This window comes from Mustela lutreola, chromosome X (assembly GCF_030435805.1).
Source record: "Mustela lutreola isolate mMusLut2 chromosome X, mMusLut2.pri, whole genome shotgun sequence".
NCBI lineage: Eukaryota > Metazoa > Chordata > Mammalia > Carnivora > Mustelidae > Mustela > Mustela lutreola.
The window spans coordinates 1,511,652-1,534,850 of record NC_081308.1 but is presented as its reverse complement, the minus strand read 5'-3'; the positions used below and the strand labels follow the sequence as shown (position 1 = coordinate 1,534,850).

Genomic DNA, 23,199 nt, shown 5'->3' with positions numbered 1-23,199 from the left:
ATGGTTGGATGGATGGATGGATGGATGGTTGGATTGATGGTTGGATAGATGGATGGATGGATGGATGGTTGGATGGATGGATGGTTGGATGGATGGATGGATGGATGGATGGTTGGATTGATGGTTGGATAGATGGATGGATGGATGGATGGTTGGATGGATGGATGGTTGGATGGATGGACAGATGATGGATGGATGGATGGATGGATGGTTGGATAGATATATGATAGAGGGATAGATAGATGGTGGATGGGTGGATGGAGAGATGATAGATAGATGGATGGGTGGGTAGATGGATGGATGGATAGATAGATGATACATGGATGAATGGATGGAGAGATAGATCGATGGATATAAATGGTAGACATGATAGGTGGATGGATGGATGGTTGATGGATGAATGTATGGATGGATACATGATAGATAGATGGATGGATATAAGCATTGCCTCTATCATAGGACTCTTTCTCGTGTACTTGTACCCTTTATTATAGTCCTATTTTGTGTATGAAAATGGGGGCAGGTGTGCAAGGACAAGGAGGAACATTCACATGAGAATTACTGTGAAAAAGACAGGCGTGTCATCACCCAACAATACAGCTTCACCCAAGGCTCCATAATTTCTGGAGCTACAAGCAAGGAGCTCAGCCTTGCAAAGGAGGTCATCCTTCAAGGACATTCTAATCCTGGGATCTTCCAAGCCCTCCCCCTGCAGAGCAATCTCTGCAAACAGACCCTTCTCTGTGGGGATCGTATTTTGCCTTTAAGGCAATTCTGCAGTCTCCATGTGATATCTGGGCTGCTGTTGAAGACCGTAAAATACGACTCCAGGAATTCACAAACGCCCCATAGACACACAGTTCCATGTTCCATCAGAGTGCCCAAATAACTCAAAACCCAAAAACACAGTGACCTGGTTTCAGGGCAGCTGAAAAGTAGGTTTCTTGAGAGGCGCTAAACCCAGGCGGTGTACAAATCACTTGACGGATTTGTTCCTTCAGCTACAAAAAGAACCACCAGCTCCCACGAGAAGGAGTGAGAAGCTGTATGTCTGGGTCCAGAACCTCCATGTGCCACCGAGCCTTCAGGACGTGGCTTCTCTTAGCTGACACTGGGGAAAAAACAACAGGAGGCCAGCTGCCTTCCTTCATCACCAGCGTCCTTCCACAGACCTGCCTTGAAGCAACAGGGAATCCCCACCTTCCTTTAATTTCTGAATTTGCAAAGAATTTTTGAAGCCGTGAACTCGTAAGATGGTTATCTGCCAAGCACGAGCCTCAAATCCCAATTCGGACATGCACGGACCACGGAGAGAGAAAAACAAACAAACAAACAAAAAACCAAATGCAATAGGGGCTTCGAAGATGGATCCTTAGATAGGATTTTGCCCCTGGGGAGTGTTCAGAAAACTCTAATTCAAGAAAGTCTTTGGAAAGGATCAGGTTTGCATCTTATGCTGCCTGAAACGTGGGTCTTGCCCCCTGAGGAAGGAAGGTGCTCCCTTGTGAATAGAAAACAAACAAATAAACAAATATGGCCTAAAATCCAGAAGTTCCCAAATAGAGATATAGGGCTAGGGAGGAGCCAAGCTATTTACATAGGACAGTGCTTGCTGATACAAGCAGAGGTGTGCTCTGTTCCCCCTTTTTTTTAAATGTCAGAGGCAGAGGCCAATGATGGGGAGGTAGGAAAGCCACAAAATTTAAGGACTGTCCAAGAGGCATTTTTGAAGGCAACGGCTCTCGTATTTTGGAGCACAGCCAGCCAATACCCCTCTGAGTCGAACAAAGGTCGGAAAGGTTTCCACCTCCCCGGGCATGAATGAGTCAGTGTTCACAGCGTGAGTCCTCCAGGCTCCTTCTGGCACGGTTCCATTGTATAATGAAGAACAGAAGTTATTCTGTAGAAACCGGGGACGACCGTCGCCCCGGGACGCCAGCGACTGACCCGTCTGTTCTCTCTGGACAACCGAACTTGCTTCTGCCACCTCCGGGCTGTGGCTTTGAAGAGTGAATCAGTTCCGGACATACGTGCATGCAGTGATCCAGCAGGCCTGGGGACTCACAGACTGTGAGTGCCGCCGGCCGGTAAGGAGAGGCCGCTCTCTGATGTGCACAACCAGCCGTTCACCTCCAAACTCCAACCTCCAACCTCCAGCCATTCAGGTAAGCGGCTCTCCTGGGGCTCTTGGCAGGGTGGTCCATGCCTATCCAGGGATGCTGGGCAGCTGTCCCAGAAGCACGCCGTGTTGCAGGGCACACCATGTCCTCGGAGGCAGTCTCTGGCAATCTTGCAGAAGCGATTTTGCAAAAAAGGAACGAAAAAAGAAAGAAAGAAAAGAAAAGAAAAAACATCAGGACATATTTCCAACCCCCTCTTCCCTGGGGTGATTTCAAAAACCAATGCAGATCAGAATGAACTAGACACAGAATCCAGAGCCAGGGGAAATGGAACAATCCTAGATTCCTACAGGTCTCAGACGTGGGGACAGGATGTGGGAGGAATCCTGGAGATGTGAAACTGAGCTAGATCCCGGAAGGAGGCTCACGCCGAGTGGCAACGGCAGGCGTGTTGCCCTGAGGCTCGAGGACAGCCAGGAAGCAGGAGTGCTGTCTGGTCCCCGCCTGAAAGTCGGTCAAAGCCTACATTATGCCTTGCATCCTGTTTTCCCTTTTTTTTTTTTTTTAAAAAAAACTGGCATCTCACAGACCGAAAACCTTGTATTAATTTGACAGATACAGCTTGTGCGTTTGAGACATGCCGAAATTGCTTTGCAATTATGACACAGGTCCTAGCGAATTTCTCCAGGATGTCACATATTTACCATTCCTTTTTTTTTTTTTTTTTGCTTTGAGAAAGATTAAGATCTGGTCTAGGGGCCATGTTGAGCGCCGTCGGCTACGAGCGCTATGTTGTGCATTGGATTGCCAGAACGTACCCCTCTTCTGGTTGCAGGGTAGTCCCTTAAACCTCACCTCTCCAAGCCCCTCCAACTCAGACCCCTGGAAGCCACTGCGCTACTCTCTGCTTTCACTCCACTGTGTTTTCTTAAAGTTTTCTCTGCTAACAGGATGCCAATCTGAAGAAAAAGTAGGCAGCATTCCATAAACCGCGGAGTTCATTTCCAAATATATATAGATACACACTTCCTTATGTAGCTAAATATACAGAACATATCATTTAGAAGCTAGACCCATATTTGGCATTAAGGAAACCTCATATGGGTTTTCAGTTACCGTTGGCTCTCAGAAATGGACTGTCAACGATAACCACATATGACGGCTACAACCAGCCTCCTTCCCCCAGAAAAGTCAGAAGTATCCCCTCATAGGCTTTTTCTGGCAAAACCCCAAAATTTTACATATAAATAGATAAAATGCCTGTCCCAGCTGCCCATAACGACCATGTCTACTTTATACTCTAGTGTATATTTTATATTTTTAAATGCTACAGACACGTTATATATTACCATGGAATAATGTATATTTTCTGTATGTGTGTATCACCATATGATGTATAATGTGTTATCTAGTTTATAAGTATACATAAATAAAAATATTTATACAGACCCCCTAAGACGTCATGATTTAAGATCTGTAGCCCAAAGCCATAAGCTGGACCAAACTAAGAGTGGGCTGCACGAGGACAGTGAAAAGAAAACATTTCCAGCTCCCATCCTCTGCTCGTTCTGAGACACGTTGCTCAAAACCATCTATCTGTAAAAGCAAGTCAGGTAGACAGAATCCCCAACATCCTAGTTCTGCGTCAGAAGAGGGGAGTGGTTTTACCAACAATGCACACTCTAGGAGCTTCAAGCTCTAGGACCTTCTGGAAAAGCAAAGTTATGGAGACACTGAAAGATCAGTCGTTGCTGGGGTCTGGGGCCAAGGAGGGATGAACAGGGGCAGCACTGGGGGTTTTAGGGCTATGAAACCACTCTGTAGGACACTATAATGGTGCGTCCATATCATTATACATTTGCCCAAACCCATAGAATGGGCACCACCAAGAGGAAACCCTAATGTGAGCTAAATACTTTGGATGCTAGAGAAAGCACATAGCTACCATCCCAAAGAGTGACATCATTCACCCTCCAGAAGCAAACCAAGATGGTGGGAAGTTGGTGGCTCACACCTTAGGAAAATCCTTCCTGGAAGTTATCGCCCTCGCCCCGCAAGGACGACAAGAAGCCTGGTTCGGATGCATCTTCTCTCTCTTTCTGCAAGTCTACACACTTATATACGCTTACATGACCAATCAGCAAGCAGGGTACAGGAGGGAGCGAATCAGGCTGTGCACCTAAACGAACAACTTCGCTAGCAACCAATGCTGTTTACTTCCTCTTTGGGCATTCCGCTTAGTCTCACGAGGCAATCCTCACCTGGCAACTAGCCAGGCGCCATCTTTTAATGGCGGAGGCCGCCCTGGCCAGGGGCCTGCCCCCGACAGGAAGTGAAGCAAATAAACAGCGATGGCTTGGTGCTAGACATGGCCCAGTGGTGGAACCCATCAGGTTTTATCACACGTGGAAACTTCCCTATGCTGGATGTGCTGTTTACACACAGCCCACAAAGGAACCTATCCTATGAGGTCTATTTCTGCACAAGCTTTGCCCTATTCCTGCTGCACATAACAGCCATCTGGTTGACCAGAGGCTCATTGCCTTGTCCTTGAGGTGAAGCAAATACTGTGCGCAAAAGTGTGAGAAGTCACCTGAGATGGCTAGGAAGTTTGGAAAGATGCCCGTACCACCTGTGGCCAAAGACTGAGGTCCACAGAATGTGAAGGAGGCATAAAGTTCAGGCTGCACTTGAAGGACACAGAGCCCACTGGCCTCTCTTGGGAACAGCTTACATGGGGTAAGGTGGTGCTCATGGGAGGGCTGGATGCCTCCCAGGCTCAGAAGCATCCCCCACCGTGGAAGCCAACATCACTTCAAACAACTCGTGAGTAGGTCTTCAAGGTCACTGCAAGGGCTGAGCTGATCAAGGTCATTCATCCACAGAAATCCAAAGTTGGCTTTCCCCTAATGTCTGAGCCAGGGGTTGGGGAGTGGGATGGGGAGTTCATATTTAAAGGGGACAGAGTTTCAGTTGGGACAGATCAGATCACCTGGGCAAAAAACAAAACAAAACAAAACAAAAAAAACCAAATCCATATCATCCGGCCCTCGGAAGTCATACATTCTACATTCTTAACATGGTGTTCAGCATCTTAAAAGCCTTTTTAATGGGGGAAGGCCATTCTTTTTATGAGTTTTTGGTCATTGTTTTAAGGTTTTGTTGATATCATCCGAGAGAATCAAAGTCTCCCTTTTGCTAAATACTTAGTATTTTATGGATGGAATTAGTGCATGTCTGCTGCCTTTGTTATGATAGACCTCCTTTATTTCTTCCAGGCAATAAAAGTCAGGAGAGAACATGTTACCTCGGGACCACTCTTGGTAAGACAGGATTACATGCGATGCTTAATATTCTGTTTCTGCTTCTACATTTCTTTTTGTCCCTTTGTCAGGGTGCATGGACAAAGTGGTCTTGTTCATCTAGTCACTGATGGTGCATCTGCGGCAGTGATCGTGGGACTCGGGATTCCTATCAATGATCCACACCCCCCATCTGGGATCTTCTGAAGGAAGTCTGCTTCCCTATTCCCAAACCCAGTTGTCTGGTTTTCCAGGGAGTCCATATTGCAGATCTTTGGCGACTCAGATCTCGCCATTAGTCCATGGCACTGGGGACGACAGCACTCTTGTCCTGCTGTGTATGCATGAGCCCAAGGTGGCTTCCATATAAAGAGAGAGGAGGGGCTCCATGGACGCCATGGTTATGGGGTTATGATAGTGATGATGGTGGGAAAGCCCCCAAGCTCCATGGCAATTCTTCTCCTGATGTGCCACCACCAAGTGTCTCTGCTCTGGGCTGGAACCTCAAAAAGACCCACTTCCCATCATGAAAAAAGTCAGTCACATTTGTGCTAGAATATATGGAGACTTTTAGTAGACTCAGAATCAACAGCTGGTATTGGTAAGCCCTTGCCCTGACTTTTCTTCTCTGTCTTGCTCTGGTCAGTGGTCCAACTGCCTACCAAGCACCACAGATACCCAAGTTCAACATGGTTGACTTATTTAAGGAAAAATTAAAAGGCAAAGGGGAAGGAGCTGTAGGCATTCTAGGGACCTGATCCATGCCTAATAAGAAACCAAATAAGGTTTTTTCTTAATCATGGGTGTGATGACCTAACAACAGTCTCTAGGGCTTAAAATGGCAAAAAATGTTGACGGTTGAAATAAAACCATCAAGAGCTTGAGTTGTGTTCAACTAAGAAAAAGTCAAATGCCCAAGAATGTACTTAACTATTCTACAATGTGATGCTAATATCAAAGTCCCCTAAAATGTGAACTTGCCTAAAAAAGTCCCACCTATGGAAGTCACGTACAAGACATGGGATAGCAGAGTTAAGCGTCCATCGGCACCTTGTCTTTCAGGAGCTGGCTGGCTGTGACGGTCGGCATGCTTCTAGGTGTGAGGCCCTCAGCTTGCAGGGATTTATCTGGTGGGCGTCCAAACATCCTTCTTCTGATGGCAGATGATTTTGGCATTGGCGACATTGGCTGCTATGGGAACAAGACCATCAGGCAAGGATTCTGAGAGTCGTTCATCTGGGACCCCAGTGAAGACCCCACTGACAATGGATCTAACTCTCCATATGTGCTATCCGAACTTCGATGGGATTCTGCACACACTTCCTTTCATGGCCCCTAACCCTTCCTTCTTCCCACCCCAGTGCTAACCCCAGCTCAGATTCTTCCTATCTGTGACTTTTAGATGTGTTTTCACCAGCAGAGTCCAAGACGGACAGTGTTTAAAAATCGTTGGTGTTGCATCAGAGTCAATGACCCAAGTCTCCTCATGCTCCTCTTCCACCCATCAGCCCAACTCCATCTATTCATGCATGACTTCAGTGCTCCCTGCTGAAAAGCTCTGCTTCTGACAAATCCATGTCCCCTATCATCACCAGATATGACATGCTTATCTGTCATTGCTGGCCCATCTCTCTAAGAAGGAGCTCATCCCATCGCCTCAATCACTAATTGACCTTGGAGACCCAGCTTAGGCAACACCATGAACCTGCCCCTGAATTGCACCCTCACTACAATATGTTGGTGCTGAGAAGTACAATTTTCATGAGTCCCATTAAAGAAGGCACCCCAGATTCTCAGTTCTGGATTTCCCATTACGTGCCTCTCTGTACCATTAGTATGTTGCAGAAACTTAGTAAACAATACTGAACTGAGTTTATGTTACTTCAGTGGTACAGATGACATTTGAAGTTCTTGCCACTGCCTTTTGGTCATTCCCAAGAACACCTGGATGGGTGAAAGGATGATGGGCTGATTTTCTTTCTTTTTAGAAATTTAAATTCAGTTAATTAACATATAATGGCTTATTGGTTTCTGAGGCAGAGCTCAGTGATTCATCAGTCTTATCTAATACCCAGTGCTCATCACATCACGTTCCCTCCTTAACGCCCACCACCCAGTTACCCCATCTTCCCACCACCTCCCCAGCAACCCTCAGTCTGTTTCGTATACTTAAGTGTCTCTAATGGTTTGTCTCCTGTTCTTATTTCATCTTGTTTTATTTTTTCCTTCCTTTTCCTCTGATCCTTTGTTTTATTTCTTAAGTTGCATATATGAGAGAGATCATATAATAGTTGTCTTTCTCTCATTGGCTTATCTGGCTTAGCATAATACACTCTAGTTCCATCCACGTCATTGCAAATGGCAAGATTTCATTCTTTTTGATGGCTGAGTAATATTCCACTGTGTATAGACCATATCTTCTTTATCCATTCGTCTGTTAGTGAACATCTGGGCTCTTTCCATAGCTTGGCTATTGTGGACATTGATGAGATGAATTTCTGTTAAATAGGTTGATATGCTTGTAGGAAACCGTATGTGTTTGTTTGTTAAGAAATAACACTCTTGATGTTTCCCTCTGTAGGACTCCAAATATTGACCGCCTTGCAGAGGACGGTGTGATGCTTACCCAGCATGTGGCAGCTGCATCAGTGTGCACCCCAAGCAGGGCTGCTTTCCTAACGGGCAGATACCCTCTCAGATCAGGTTTGTCCTCTTTCACGTCTAACCGTGGCTCTGGAAAAGAACATGATCCCTATATTAGAGATACTAAAGCCTGGGTCCACTGCTAGAGATACTAAAGCATGGGGAGAAAATAATGTAACCCCTTCATATTTTTACCAGATTAGACCCGGTAAGAGCCATAGAGCCCTGTAGGTAATGAGGTGACCCAGGCAGAGGGATTTGAGTAGGGAGTGGACCAAAAGTTTGAAGTCTGTGTGATGTCTTTGGCATCCTTCTGCCCTTTGACCCTAAAGATAAGGAACCTGCCTATCAAGGGTTATCTCCTTTAGTAAAGCCAACTGATTGTAGATGTTAACCATTTCTTTAAAAACCTGCACAGAAACACCTAAACTAGTGGACTAGCAGCTGAATAACCCGGGACTAGTGTTTGAATAACTGAGGACTGGCCTGGCCATGTGACTCTCACAGACTCTCCCATATATGGGTCCCTGGCTTCTTCTCACGCCTCCAGGGAAGACAGAATTCTGGCTAATGTAAATTTATGTTCCACTACTCTTCGCTCAACCAGATGTATGCTCAAAGCTTTGGAAAATCTAAGAATGAATTCTCCAAGTTCCCAAATGATGATGGTTGAGATATGATCAGTCTTGGAGCCAAGTAGATCTTCTCAGATCTTCCTAGTGAAGACTGAGCTACATTCATAAAATCAGTCTAGGAGGTACAGAACGTCTTTCAAGTTAGTGGTTCTTGACTGTATACTGCAGAGCTTTAGAAAAATATTTAACCTATGTTTTTTAAACACTTGAATAATTGAGTGAATTGAGTTGAATAAGTTATCAGAGTCAGTGTGAATTATATCCATGCCTCCCTACTTTGTTAGCATACATGGATCATCTGGGGCATCTTGTAACCATTCCAAATCCCAAATTCCACCCCCAACCAATTAGAATCACAATCTCTGGGGAGGCACAATCTCTGATTGGCTCAGTTGGCCAAGCATCTGACTCTTGGTTTCAGCTCAGGTCACAATCTCAGGGTCGTGTGATTGAGCTCCGCCTTGGGCCCCACTTTCTGTCTGGAGTCTGCATGACAGTCTCTCTTTCTCCATCAACCCTCTGCCTCTCTCCCAGCTTGCACTCTCTCTCCCTAAAGTAATTAATTAATTGATTGATTAATTAAAACCTTAAAATAAAATCACAAGCTATGGATTGTCAACCAGGTTTCAGAATATTTTCAAGCTCCCCAAATGATTCCAAAGTCCAGACAAGTTTGAAAACCTCTGGATCATATCAACAGTCTGGTGCAATTATAAAACCTTTTTAAATTCTCTTTCCTTTTTCACTTAATCCTCTATGTGTTTATAACCTTCACATAACAGGACAACAGTTCTTCTTGCTAAGTTTCCAATTAATGTTTCACAGCATATTTTAAATGAAAAAAAATCAACATTATTATTGTCAGTATCATTATTATTAACGTGTCGTTGTCGGATGGTAACGTTTCTTTGAAAATGGTTCCCAAAGGTATGGTTTCCAGCAACGGTTATCGTGTTGTTCAGTGGACCGGAGCATCTGGAGGGCTCCCAACCAATGAGACAACTTTTGCAAAAATATTAAAAGACAGAGGATATGCCACTGGGCTAATAGGTATGTATATTTTGAAAGCATTAAGTACATTTCCTTTATATGGAGAGTGTAGTCAACCAAAAACCTGGGGAATGAAATGGTTTTGATGTAGTGGGATTGTCCACCAGGCAGAAAGCTCCACGAGTGCAGGAATGACCTGAGTACCCAGACTGCGTTGTGTGAAGTAGATGCTGAAGATATATAAGTTTAATGAAATACCTGGCATTTCATAGTATTTGCTGATGCACCATGATAAAAAAAAAAAAAAAAAGTGGGGGGGACATTTTTTCCTAATATCAACGAGCTATTAACAATTTCCATAATGTTTTCCTTAAATTTCCAGAAATTCCTTAAATTCTGCACAGAAATGGGACTGTAGGGCTTAGTACTTCTCTGCTTCCATAAATAGCGTGCTTATCTTTCTAGATGTCAATAAACCGTGTCATGTACAAACTGAAACACAATGAAGCATAGTAGTTTCTTGAGAGGGGACCACGCTGTCATTGTTGCCATCATGCTATAGTGTAATTTTTATTAAACTGTGCCACTTACTCATCATAAACAGCAAGACTAGCTGATACACTGAATATTCAATCCAATAGACTTATTATAATTTTTTTGAGATAGAAGTCTATTCTCACGGAATACTCCTTGGAAAATCTCATGAGGTTTTCTGGATGAGAGATGGCCATTTGGGGTCGTGGGAAGACACGAAGGTTTCTATCAACGCTTTAATAGTGACGGGGAGAAGATAAGCATCTGCATCTGCGATTGATTGAACTTGAAAGCTGTGCTCTGTAGAACCTCTAACCTACCATGACCCTGACTACCATTACAGTGGTTTAACAAGGAAAGGGACAGTTCCAAAGTCAGGAAATTGTTTACCAACACTGAGAACAGCAGATCGTTTTCTAGAACAATGTGAGCCCTCTGTGCCTTCCTTATTGCTCTGACACAGACCTTTGCAAATTTAGCTACAGTAGACTGAATAACAATCACCAAAGATATCACACCCTACATGCCAGAAGCTAAAAAAAAAAATTACCTTATATGGGGAAATGGTCTTTATAGATGTGGTTAAATGAAGGACCTTGAGATGAGGAGATTTTCCTGGATTACCCAGGGGAACTTTATATGCAAGGTCAAGACTCCTTTTATGACAGACATAGACGTCAAAAATTGGGCAGAAGACATGAACAGACACGTCTCCAAAGAAGACATACAAATGGCCAACAGACACATGACAAAATGTTCACCATCACTAGCCATCAGGGAGATTCATATCAAAACCACATTGAGATATCACCTTACACCAGTTAGAATGGCCAAAATCAATGAGACAGTAAACAACATGTGTTGGAGAGGATGTGGAGAAAGGGGAACCCTCTTACACTGTTGGTGGGAATGCAAGTTGGTGCAGCCTCTTTGGAGAACAGTGTGGAGATTCCTCAAGAAATTAAAAATAGAACTTCCCTATGACCTTGCAATTGCATGACTGGGTATTTACTCCAAAGATACAGATGGAGTGAAAAGAAGGTCCATCTGTACCCCAATGTTTATAGCAGCAATGGCCAAGTTCGCCAAACTGTGGAAAGAACCAAGATGCCCTTCAACGGACGAATGGATAAGGAAGATGTGGTCCATATACACTATGGAGTATTATACCTCCATCAGAAAGGACGAATACCCAACTTTTGTAGCAACATGGATGGGACTGGAAGAGATTCTGCTGAGTGAAATAAGTCAAGCAGAGAGAGTCAATTATCATATGGTTTCACTTATTTGTGGAGCATAACAAATAGCATGGAGGACATGGGGAGATGGAGAGGAGAAGAGAGATGGGGGAATAAAAGGCGGAGATGAACCATGAGAGACTGTGGACTCTGAGAAACAAATTGAGGATTTTGGAGCGGGGGGTAAGGGTTTAGGTGAGCCTGGTGGTGGGTTTTATGGATGGCACGTATTGCATGGACCACTGGGTGTGGTGCATAAACAATAAATTTTGGAACACTGAAAATTAAATTAAATTAAAAAAACAAAGACAGAGGGATATATGACACGGAAGGGAAGAAGGCAGTGTGGCCACAGAAGCAGAGTGGGAGGGATATGACCATGAGTCAAGGAACTCTTGGAGCCCCCAGAAGTAGAAGAGGCAGGAAAGATCCTCCCCCGAAGCCTGCAGAGGGAGCACGGTTCTGTCAAACCTTGATCCTGGGGTTCGAGCTTCAGAACTGTTGGAGCATAAATTCCTATTGTTTCAAGCAATCACAAGTTAATAGTAATTTGTTTCAGTAGCACGGGAAACAACGTGCCACATAATGCTGCCACACAGGTGTCTCATTGCTCTGTAACAGTGCTAAGCCAGGTTGTGGTTGAAATAGCCGTGAACACCACCCACATCTTTGTACCTCCCCACCCCGTTCGTGCATGCGGCAGAACAGCTAGAAGAGGGCCAGCCTGCAATACTTACTAACCAATGATCAGCCGGTGGTGACATGGGAATCCTCTTTGCCTTTCAGGAAAATGGCATCTGGGCCTCAACTGTGACTCTTCCGATGATCACTGCCACCATCCCATCAGCCACGGATTTGACCATTTCTACGGAATGCCATTTTCCATGATGGGAGATTGCATCCACTGGGAACTGTCGGAGAAGCGTGCAGGCATGGAGTACAAACTCCACGTCTGCTTCCAAATCATGGTCTTTGCTGCCCTCACACTCACCGCTGGGAAACTCACCCATCTGACATCGGGCTCATGGACGCCAGTCATCTGGTTGACCATTGCCGCCATCTTGCTCTCTGTGACCTCCTGTTTCATAGGGGTCTTGATTGTTCATGCAGACTGCTTTCTGATGAGAAACCACACCATCACGGAGCAGCCCATGCACTTTCAAAGGACGACACCTCTTGTTCTCAAAGAGGTCTCATCCTTTGTCCAAAGGTGAGCATCAAAGAGTTACCTTTATCCTAGTCTCTGGTCCATGATGAAAATGAATCTTGAAAAGTCTTCCACTTTCTTTCTGTAATGGAGATAGGAATGGTGAACTCATTCTGGCCCGGGAAGATATTTTTGATAAAATGTGTCAGAAATGCTCTGTTGAGCCCAAGTTGATGGTGACAATTGAAACAGGTGACAGGGCACATGAAATTTGCTGTTGTCCCCCAATCCTTGGAGCTAGTACCATTGTGTAAGCACCCACTGATCACCACGGGCCATATTTAACTCACACAACAAACTGAATTACCTGAAGATTTACAATAAATATAAATATTTTTAAAGCTCTATCATTGGAACTAAGTTGTCCTGTTGTTAACTCTATCTTAAATGTAAATTTGAATAACAAAGGCACTTACTATGTCACAGTTAAGAGGGGCAAGATATAAAGCTACATCACACAGAGCCAGTTCCATGCTCCCCAAGTGTTTCTGTAAAGAGGGGGACAGCAAAGAACCCCAATTCACCTGGTGGAGATGAGGTTGTGATCATGTTCCAGAACATTCTTTTTGTGGGCTTGCCTAACATGGGTGAGAAATGATACTGATAATTACTGTCAAAGACAGAGAGAGGAACAGATGAGGCACCACCAAGATGGGGGACAATTAAATTGAAATTAATAACCTAATACTTGCCATTTTTCAAGTGTATTTTAAAATAACTATGTCATATATCCTAAACTTTATTGCTTGAGAGCAATTAAAAAGAAAACCAAAGGTAAAATAATCACTTTATTCTGTATGCTAAGGTTCTAAATGGGAACATATACTGAACTAATCGAAATAAACATCAGATCAGACAGTTGCCTGGGGTTCCATCTTACGTTCATTTGCCAGAAGTATGTAGAGTTATAAATTGATAAAATTCAGGGGGAAAAACGTGTATGGTATCAGTGTGAATTTTTCAACAGACTTTAGAAGAGTAAAGTCATCCCATTAAAGAGTAGCAGATATACTTGTTGAAGGAAGTGACAAACTAGATCTCTATCTTGTGTCTCTAGGACCTCAATCTATCCTTAAGTAGAAATAACTCCAGTTGCCATTATTTATTTTCAGGAACAAGCACAGACCTTTCCTCCTCTTTGTCTCCTTTCTACATGTGCACACCCCTCTGATCACTACAGAGATGTTCCGTGGGAAGAGCGTGCATGGGCTGTATGGGGATAACACAGAAGAGATGGACTGGATGGTGGGTAAGTGCCTTTTCCTGGTGAAAATAGGACACGTGTCCCTCCCAAAACAGCAGGAGGAAAGGACATACAGAATGAGATGAGATTAACTGTGTTTGCTTTCTTTCTGCTCATCACACTGTTTTAGGTGGATTGATTTATTATTTTTCCCCAGGAGAACAGAGATTAAAATCCCCGTGGGTAGGATTGTCTTGCTTTGTTCTCCCTGTGTATCCCCTGGGTTTGGAATAATGCCTGGTATGACACAGAGTGCCCATTTCTTCAGTGGGTACATCGGATATAAACACAGTGACTCCCTTGAGGCTCAAGCAAGGACTTGGATGACCTAGGGTTGACATGCTGGTGGACATAGAGGGCTAGGAGCTGCAACATAATGGGAATTAGAGATTTTAGGAGAAAACATGATTTATATAATCCATTGAAAACATTACCTTGGAGGAAATTGTTGGCAAAAATGCTGGTGGTTGGGAGATAGGTAGGCAAAGATCGATGTCACATCACGTCCCCAGTGCAGCTTCAGGACAGACTGACTCATCACTGCCACTATGGTCCTTGTGTGGAAAAGATTAAGGATCAGTGGAAAATACACGCTATTTTTATATGATGCCAAATACTGCGTGTTTAAAATAGAATTCACCATGCTACAACTTGAGGGATAATCCTTTAAATGAAAGACGTACAGATATATGTAATCCAATACATATCGAATGATAAACTATGAAATTCTCCAGTGCGTAGTTAAGAACTCCTAAGTCCATCAAGATAAGGAATTCTTAAGACTTAGGTCAAGAATCTTCTCTATGGCTTCAGTGTCTCTGTGCTCCTTGATTGAGATTGATGGCTCTTTTTTTTTTTAAAAAGATTTTATTTATTTATTTGAGAGAGAGACAGTGAGAGAGAGCATGAGCGAGGAGAAGGTCAGAGGGAGAAGCAGACTCCCCACGGAGCTGGGAGCCTGATGCGGGACTCGATCCCAGGACTCCGGGATCATGACCTGAGCCGAAGGCAGTCGTTCAACCAACTGAGCCACCCAGGCATCCCAGATTGATGGCTCTTGATTGAGTTTCAAACTCAGTCCAGCCACAATACTGACAACTTTTTTAATGAAAATCATGGTCCAAGTGTAAATAGGTGGAGGACAGGGGATTTTTAGGAAAGAGAAACTATTTTGTCTGGTACTAGAACACTAGGTACATGGTATTATGCATTTATCAAAACCCTTAGAATGTACACCACCAAGAGTGAACCACCATAGAAACTACAGACTTTAGTTAATAATAGTTTATTGGTATTGGCTCATAGATGACATTATGACTCAGCTTATCTCTAAAACCGAAAGCTGTTTTAAAAAAATAAAATCTATTAATTGAAGGAGGGGGATTTCCTAGAACCATAGATTTTAAGTCTTCAGCAATTGAAGACAAAGAAATGTCTTAACTACAGATGGAACAAAGAAAGAGAAAAATAATAGGGACATGGCTAATTTCAAGCTAAAGGGATGGAAAATGGTCTTCAGTGTGCTCAGTTAAACCCATGAAAATGCAGTGTCACCAGACTGGAGAAAAAAGCAAGACCCAGCTCAAAAGATATACTGTTTAAATATAAAGACACAGATAAGGTAGAAGTAAAACCTACCCAGTAACAGGATCTACTTGAGACCATAGTCAACTTTCACAACAGCAGGTCCTCATGAAAAATTAGATTGTAAGTTCTGTCTCCTGTGGGAAATAAAATAATATGGTTCTTCCCATCCAAATAAAAAAAAAATAAAATCTCATAGACACGGTGAATTGCGTCAACCATAAGATTTCCCTTTGAGGTGATTATAAGAGACTTGGAGCCACCGTTGTAAATCATTCTTCACAGATGGACATATATCGCCAATGCCATTGTCAGCCTTGTTCCTAGACCCTGTTGATCTCTCCTTTTTCCCCCTCTTTCCCTTTGTTTAGTTGAAATATAATTGACTCTATACTCTTTTTTCTTTTTTGCCTCCTTTCTAAGCGTTTGCTATTTTTTCCTATGTAATCTATACTCTGTAGCTTGCCTAAAACTTTTTAGAAACAGAATGGGGTATATCTAAGGGTGTATATGCATCTTGAGTCAGTGATATTCGGGATTCATGATTTTATTGCTACCCACTCCCATTATATGTGAATACTCAAGGCTCCTCCTCATGGAGATGTCCAAAATGCTGAGCCATACAACTGAACATCTTGGTTTAAGATAGGCTCCATTTTGACCTGCTCAAATGCACATATTCTTCACAGGGCAGATCCTTGATACTTTGGATATGGAAGGTTTGACCAATAGCACTCTTGTTTATTTTACGTCGGATCACGGGGGATCTTTAGAGGCTCAACTCAGAAACAACCAATATGGCGGCTGGAATGGAATCTACAAAGGTAGAGAGATGATGGGCTTCTTGTTCATGGTCTCTATCCCTACCCTACAGTTCCCAACTCTTCCCATGGAATGGGGCCACCCACCTCAAGAGAGTCACCACGGAATACTGTTTTTCTGTTTGAGGTGGAAATTATAATCTGTGATTTTTTTTTTTTTCTTTTGCCCAATGCCATGGTTTTTGGTCTATTCACAGAATTGTGCAACCATCACCATCACTTAATGGCAGAACATGGTCATCCCCTCAGAAAGAACCTCAGCATGTATTTGCAATCATTCCCTGATTCTCTCTGTGCCCAGCCCCTGACAACCACCAGTTGAGTTCAATCTCTGTGTATTTCCCTAGTGTAACCGTTCCATGGAATCATGCAGTTATGTGGTCTTTGGCCACTGGCTTGCATTCACCGAGCATGAAGTTTTCTAGACTCATTCACATTATGCCATGTGTTAGTGTTTCACTCCTTTTCATGGCTGAGTCATCTTCCATTGTTGGGAGGGACCACACTTTGGTCATCCATTCAAGTGATGGACTCAGGATTTACACAATGCATCCAAGGACCGTGGTGGCCACATCATATTCAAACTGGAATTTTACCAACTACAGACACATCCTTATTGGGTGTACCCCCCAAAGATGCCATCCTCCCAAAGACGACAAAACACACTGCCAAAAAAACATGGAACAATCACATTCTTTTCTGTTCATGTTTACACACAGGTGGCAAAGGTATGGGGGGCTGGGAAGGTGGGATCCGCGTCCCAGGGATCTTCCGGTGGCCTGGGGTGCTGCCGGCCGGCCGAGTGATCCACGAGCCCACCAGCCTGATGGATGTTTTCCCCACCGTGGTCCAGCTGGGGGGCGGTGAGGTGCCCCAGGACAGGTACAGAACAGCTCCAGGAAACCCAAGCTAGTCAGTTTTCCATATATACAGAGAACGCCCATTTTCCTTCTCCTGATGCTCGAGTGGAGGCATTTTATCATGGTGGTTACTGAACAATCTCACAGTTTGTCACAGGAAATTCCTTTCCGTGGTAGAGATTTTGCATAGATTTCAATTTTCCTTCATCTCAAAAATTACAGAAAACTTGGGGGGGAAATAGAAAATAAAATTATTTCAGAATCGGATAGTGAATTATGTATACAATCATATAATCATAATTGTCCAATCATAGGATAATAAAGGATTCTCATAGTTATAATTGTATGATGTATATCATCTATCTAGATCTATCTAGATCTGTCTAGATATGTAGATTAAGATATCATTTAGATATATTTTCCATGTTTTATATATATGTATATATATAATTTATAGAAATATATACATTTCTAGAAATTTTTGTTCATAGACAACAAAATTTAATGACTTCATGTTATTTTCTTTCAACCATCGCCTTATATGTGGACGTTAGCCTTGCTTTAAAAAAAAAAAAAAATACTGTCCGGTCACATTATTGCCAGTCATAATTGCCTCCTAAATAAGAATCCTTTAGAAAGTGAATTCCTGAGTCAAAGAGTAGGACTGTTTATAGGTAAATCTCTTGATATATTTTGTCAAACTTTTCATCAGGAATCACTAGCAGTCAGTGACATAGCCATTTTAAAACATAACAGAACTAAAATCGATGTCAATTCTGTACATGTCGTTTATATATATAAATTACGCATATGTGTCTATACAAGTATACATCAATGTGTGTGTTATAATTTTCACTGTTTTATCCTTACAGGCTGAATATTTCACACCTTGTTGTCTCTTTTCTTACAGTGAATATCATATCTCTAGTTGATTATTTTTCCTAATTGGGCGCTAATTTTTAAATTAATTTATATCACTTGCTTGAAAAACTAAATTTGTCTGACACGTATATTGCGAATGTGTTGCTGCATGAGAAGGTAAAATAAATATAGCCATGTAGTGTCTGATTTAGGTATACACACAGACACAGAATCGTATACATGTGTCTATGTGTAAATGAATATATTTTTGGAGGTGTAATTATATTTACACATTCACACATATATATGTTGTAGATAGATTCTTTTGTTTCATTTTTCATGGTAATTAGTAACTCTAAGTAAAATCTCCTTGGGGTTTTGAATTCTCTACCTTGACGAAGAACACTCGTCAAATTAGAGAAAAAGATCCCCTTTTTTATGGCTTTTCAAAGTTCATGGTATCTGTAAAAATCTGTCCTTGGTATTGATGGTTTTCATCTGGACACAAAGGTTTCTGAAAATTGACCAGGTCCCTGGGACATAAAAATGCCCGAGGCAGCACCCTTGCACATCACATTGCTCGATATAGGTTTTCTCCTAAGAAGTGTGGAGGAAAGGGAAGTGGAATCCCAAGAACCTCCATCCTGAATGGGAATGGAGCTCCATCTTGGAAACTGAAGAAGACAGGGAAGGGGAGGGGGAGGAAGATGAGGAAGGCAGGGCTGGCGGAGGGGAGGAGAGGCAGGGCACTCTGCAGACAAGGAAATGGCACCATGTTGGTTTAAGAAGACAGCATATGCTGCCATGGCTTAGAGCCCAATAAAGTATAAAACCAAAAAGGCATTTCCCTGAATTTTCCACTTATTCTTGCATTCGCAATAAGGTTGGGCAAATAGTAAGTTCAGTTGAGCATGTGGGATCCTGGGTGATCTTTTAGCCAAAGGTGATGTTTGTAGACGAATAATGGAGGTGTCTCTTGCAATGTTTCCCTAAGCTTGGGAAGGCTCAAGAATGCCTTCCGTGCCCCCCTGAGTCCCTGTGCTCCTGTCCGCAGGGTGATCGATGGCCGGGACCTGCTGCCCTTGCTGCTGGGGACAGCACAGCACTCGGACCACGAGTTCCTGATGCATTACTGTGAGAATTTCCTGCACGCAGTCCGTTGGCACCAACGGCACGGTGAGTACTCTGGGTGATCAAGTCCCATCTTGGCTTCTGTTCCCGTGGCTTTGCTTCACAACTGGCCCTTTTCTTGCTTTCTGGGCAGTATTTTCCCCAGACACAGCAACATCCTTCCTGATGCAAGCAGTCATTTACCGTATCACCATATTATCATTGTTTACGGGGTTTTCATATGGCTTTCCTGCCCACAAGTGTTGCGGTCTGCCTCTCGCCCTCGAAGCCCCTACTCTTAGTCTACATCAGTTTCCACTTGTCTCAACCACCTTAACTCCACATCACGGTTTCACCCTTGTAATAACCATAACTTTGTGATAGAAGCCGCCGTGTCCATACTGAACAATTTTTGCATTTCGAAATTTCCTGGGCTATTTTGGCCCAACTGGCCTTTTCAAAGAACTCTAAGATCATTTGCAAGATTATTTTTTTTTTAATCCCTTGGGAATCTGAATTGTCTTGGCATCCCATGCGTCCATTAACTCAGGGAGACGTTTGGTTATCTTTCCAGTATCAGATTTTCGCAACTGAAACCTGTTCTGTCCCTCCCCTTACTCTTCTTACTTAAAAAGTATGCATTTCATCAAGCCTACTATTCATGTCCCATGTGATGTCATTGCATTTTAATTGCCTTCATGTGTAGAAGGATCTACTGTTCATCCTCACCTAACTGGCATTCCTAGAAGTTTTCTGTTTTTAGGGATCATCTTTCTTTCAAAAACTCAGTTCTTGCATTGACTGGAGAACTATTATTTGTTAATTTTAGACACAGTTAATTTCTGCTGCTACCTTTGTCTTCTAATAACAGAGTTTCACCTATTTGAGTGACTTTTCTTCATTTTTATTTCCCTATTACTCTAACGTTTCCTGACATTTTCTCCTCGGTTGGATTTGCCCTATGAATTGATCAGATTCGTGACTTTGTGATTGCATAGGTTTTCTGATTCTTTTTTTTTTTTTTTTCTCATCAGTGTTTGGGAAGGGCTCTATGCTCCTAGTGCTTTAACTCATCTTTCCATGCCTCAAAACCATTCTCTACAAGTCTCTAACTGTCTGAATCCGGAGACAAGGAACACCCCTTTGGATTTCCCTTATTTGAGGAAATTACCATAGATTTTTAATTTTTTTCCTTAAACGTCCCTCCCTTTTCACCCATTCTCTTCAATATTATTATAATCTAGCATGGCTTTTAGTGCTACATTTCATTTCTTAAAAAGGATGTATTGCCCATCTCCTTCCATTTTTGAGGGTTTCCTAAAAAACCGTCATTCCATTTTACATCGCAGTCTACATCTATGCATGCCTGAGACCACAAATGAGTGCGTCCCGTGATCCGATCTGTTCTTGGACACTCTGGCTACCCCACTATGGACCTCTCATCTCTCAGTCATTGGGCAAATGCTTCTATATTTTTTCAAAGACAGCAGATGGGGAGTGTATTCCCAGTGCCCAAGCCTCTTCAAGGGCACCCGAACTGGCTTTCACAGATCCACCGTTCATCCTGCATGAATAATGCACTTAGCCCCCCTGCTGAAAGCCATCCCAAGACCACCCACGGCACACACATCAGAACAAATTCCTCCTTGTACGAGGACCTATCCCCTCCCCGTCTCTGAGAATCCCCCTCAAAGAGGGCTGGATCTCCACGTGACTGGCTCATTCTCGATGTTTAAATGCCATATTAACTTTTCAGCGAGGGTTTCTTGACCCAAAGAATGCTGCCATGGTGCACCCATCCTCCCCCCTCCCCCCCCACACTCACACATCCACCATTATTTTCCACCCTTTATAATTTTATTTTTGTGAGTTTACCATTGTCTGGCCTTTTTTGCCTCCCTAAGACTTGCCCATCTTCTCCTTGTGCTCAACACGTTTGCTGAATTATCACAGCCGTGAGTGACCTTGCTGGGCCCATAGGGCCAAACTCTGTGACTTCCTTCCCAGAGCCCAGGAGGAGCCCTGATCCTGACCCTTATCTGTCCCTGCTTCCTGGTCTTTCTGCCCCTGGAGCTGCTCCTGGAGGAGGCAGACCCACCAAAACCCTGCTCTCTACACTCTGGTTACCCACGTGACTCCCCCAGACTCACTGCCCTGTGGGGGATACAAAGCATGGTTGTGGGGGCCTCCCTCCCAAAAGCAGGAAGCCGGGGAGGACAGGCAGTGATGTTGGTATGACCCACCTCCTGGCAGGAGGCTGGTGCAGGAGCCCTGATGGACCTCCCTTCCATTCTTTCAAAGTCCCTTCCTGAGGCGGAGTTCGGTCTGGTGCCCTCCCAGAGGCTGGAGGTGGTTTGCTGTAGCTTGTCCTCCCTATCTCTGTCCTTTCCTCCTCACTCCCTTCCTTTTCCTGTCGGGGCCTGCCTAGCTGTGGGGGTGGGGAGAGCCTGGGAGCAAGCTTCAAGAGAACAGCTGTTGCCATTTTAAGCCTCTGAGCATCTTGCCTGGAACCACGCACGAGTTATTCACTCCTTTGCAAACAGCTTTACCGAGCTGTAGTTCAGTCTCAGCAGAAGGCCACGGACTGGTGGCCTACAAACCACAGACTTACTTCTCCCAGTTCTAGGGGCTGGACAACCGAGACAGGCTTCTGCTGGCCGGTTGACTGCCACCTTCTCGCTGTGTCCTCACGTGGTGGAGAGACAAGGGACACAAGCTCTGTCCTGGCCCTTGTCAGGGCACTCATCCCGTTCTTGAGGGCTCTGTCCTTGTCATCTGTTAATCCCCCAGAGCCTCCACTTCCTGATTCCATCCTTTTGGGGGTCTGGGCTGCAATATATGAATTTTGGAGGGACACGATTTCAGCCCATGACGCTGAAAAATTCACTCTTTTAAACGGTACAACTCAGGGGCATTTGATACATTGACCGTGTTGTGCAAACAGCACCTGTGTCTCGTACCAGAACATTCCATTCCCCTGAAGACACCCCGTCCCTGTTAGCACTCACTCTCCATTCTCCTCCCCAGCCTTGGGCATCTACTGTTCTTTCCCTGTTTCGGACGTCTCCTACCAAGGAGATCCCACACTCTGTGTCCCTGGGTATCTGGCTTCTCTCACGGAGCAGCGTGTTTTCGAGTTTATGCACAAGGTAACAGATCTCAGAGCTTCATTTATTTTTATGGCTGATTCCATCCCATGGCATGGATGGTCCCCATCTGCTCAACCATTCACTTCAGCGTCTCTCCAGCCATCGTTCTGCTTCTCCACGTCAACCCCCTGAGATTCTCGTCTTTCCCTCAGGAGGAAGACTATGGAAAGTCCACTACACAACCCCAGTGTTCCACCCAGAGGGCGCCGGTGCCTGCTACGGGAGAGGGGTCTGCCCGTGCTCTGGAGACCGAGTGGCCCATCACGACCCACCTTTGCTCTTCGACCTGTCCAGAGACCCCTCCGAAGCCCACGCCCTCACCCCGGACACGGAGCCCTTGTTCCATCAGGTGATGGACACTGTCGCACGGGCCGTGGAGGAGCATCGCCGGACCCTCAGCCTGGTTCCTCTGCAGCTGGACATGCAGGGCAACACCTGGAAACCCTGGCTCCAGCCCTGTTGTGGCCGGTTCCCCCTCTGCTGGTGTGATCGGGAAGGTGACCCTGAATCACTGTCCCCTGTCGGAGAGAGCTAGCTCTCTCCCTCGTCCCGGTACTTCTTGGTCCAAATACAACTCCCCTGTGATTATGTCATCCTTTTATGTGGCTGGAACAGTTCTGCACCCCGAAACCCAAAAGGTATAAGGAAGACACAGCAGTGTACCATCACCCTTAAGTCAACCGAACCACATTGGGCTTGTTAAGCCCCCTTGGACCCCCAAAGAGTGAGGAGCAAAGCCCCTCCTGCCATGGGGATTTCCATTCCCCAACCCCAGCCCCACCCAGAGGAGGCTGCTCTGACCCCATCCAGACTCACAGTCCCAGTGGAAGATACTTCCGTACTAGATGGGTTTGCCGACCAAGGCCAGCGGAGCACCAAACATAGCCCAGAAAAGGCGTGAC

General features: G+C 44.3%; 2 protein-coding genes across 3 annotated transcripts in view; one reads left to right on the top strand and one right to left on the bottom strand.

Annotated features, from left to right (window-relative positions):
* Positions 1-23,199, bottom strand: part of XG (Xg glycoprotein (Xg blood group)) — a 191,436-nt gene that overhangs the window by 62,294 nt on the left and 105,943 nt on the right. The gene's annotated exons all lie outside the window — the stretch shown is intronic.
* Positions 1,921-22,896, top strand: ARSL (arylsulfatase L). Of its 2 annotated transcripts, XM_059158524.1 has the most exons (11): positions 1,921-2,165; positions 5,399-5,443; positions 6,485-6,634; positions 8,004-8,125; positions 9,628-9,750; positions 12,249-12,672; positions 13,782-13,918; positions 16,186-16,320; positions 17,037-17,199; positions 19,093-19,214; positions 22,450-22,896. In XM_059158524.1, the coding sequence occupies exons 2-11, from the start codon at positions 5,421-5,423 to the stop codon at positions 22,830-22,832; spliced, it is 1,782 nt and encodes a 593-aa protein (XP_059014507.1). In that variant the 5' UTR covers positions 1,921-2,165; positions 5,399-5,420; the 3' UTR covers positions 22,833-22,896. The 2 variants fall into 2 exon arrangements, with proteins under 2 accessions (XP_059014507.1, XP_059014508.1); XM_059158525.1 differs by lacking the exon at positions 6,485-6,634.

Bases quoted from the DNA above. Each gene is read 5' to 3' on its own strand.
- ARSL (XM_059158524.1), top strand. From the start codon at position 5,421: ATGTTACCTCGGGACCACTCTTG. The intron at 9,751-12,248 runs GTATGTATATTT...TTTGCCTTTCAG, and splicing joins ATATGCCACTGGGCTAATAG to GAAAATGGCATCTGGGCCTC. The intron at 16,321-17,036 runs GTAGAGAGATGA...GTTTACACACAG, and splicing joins CTGGAATGGAATCTACAAAG to GTGGCAAAGGTATGGGGGGC.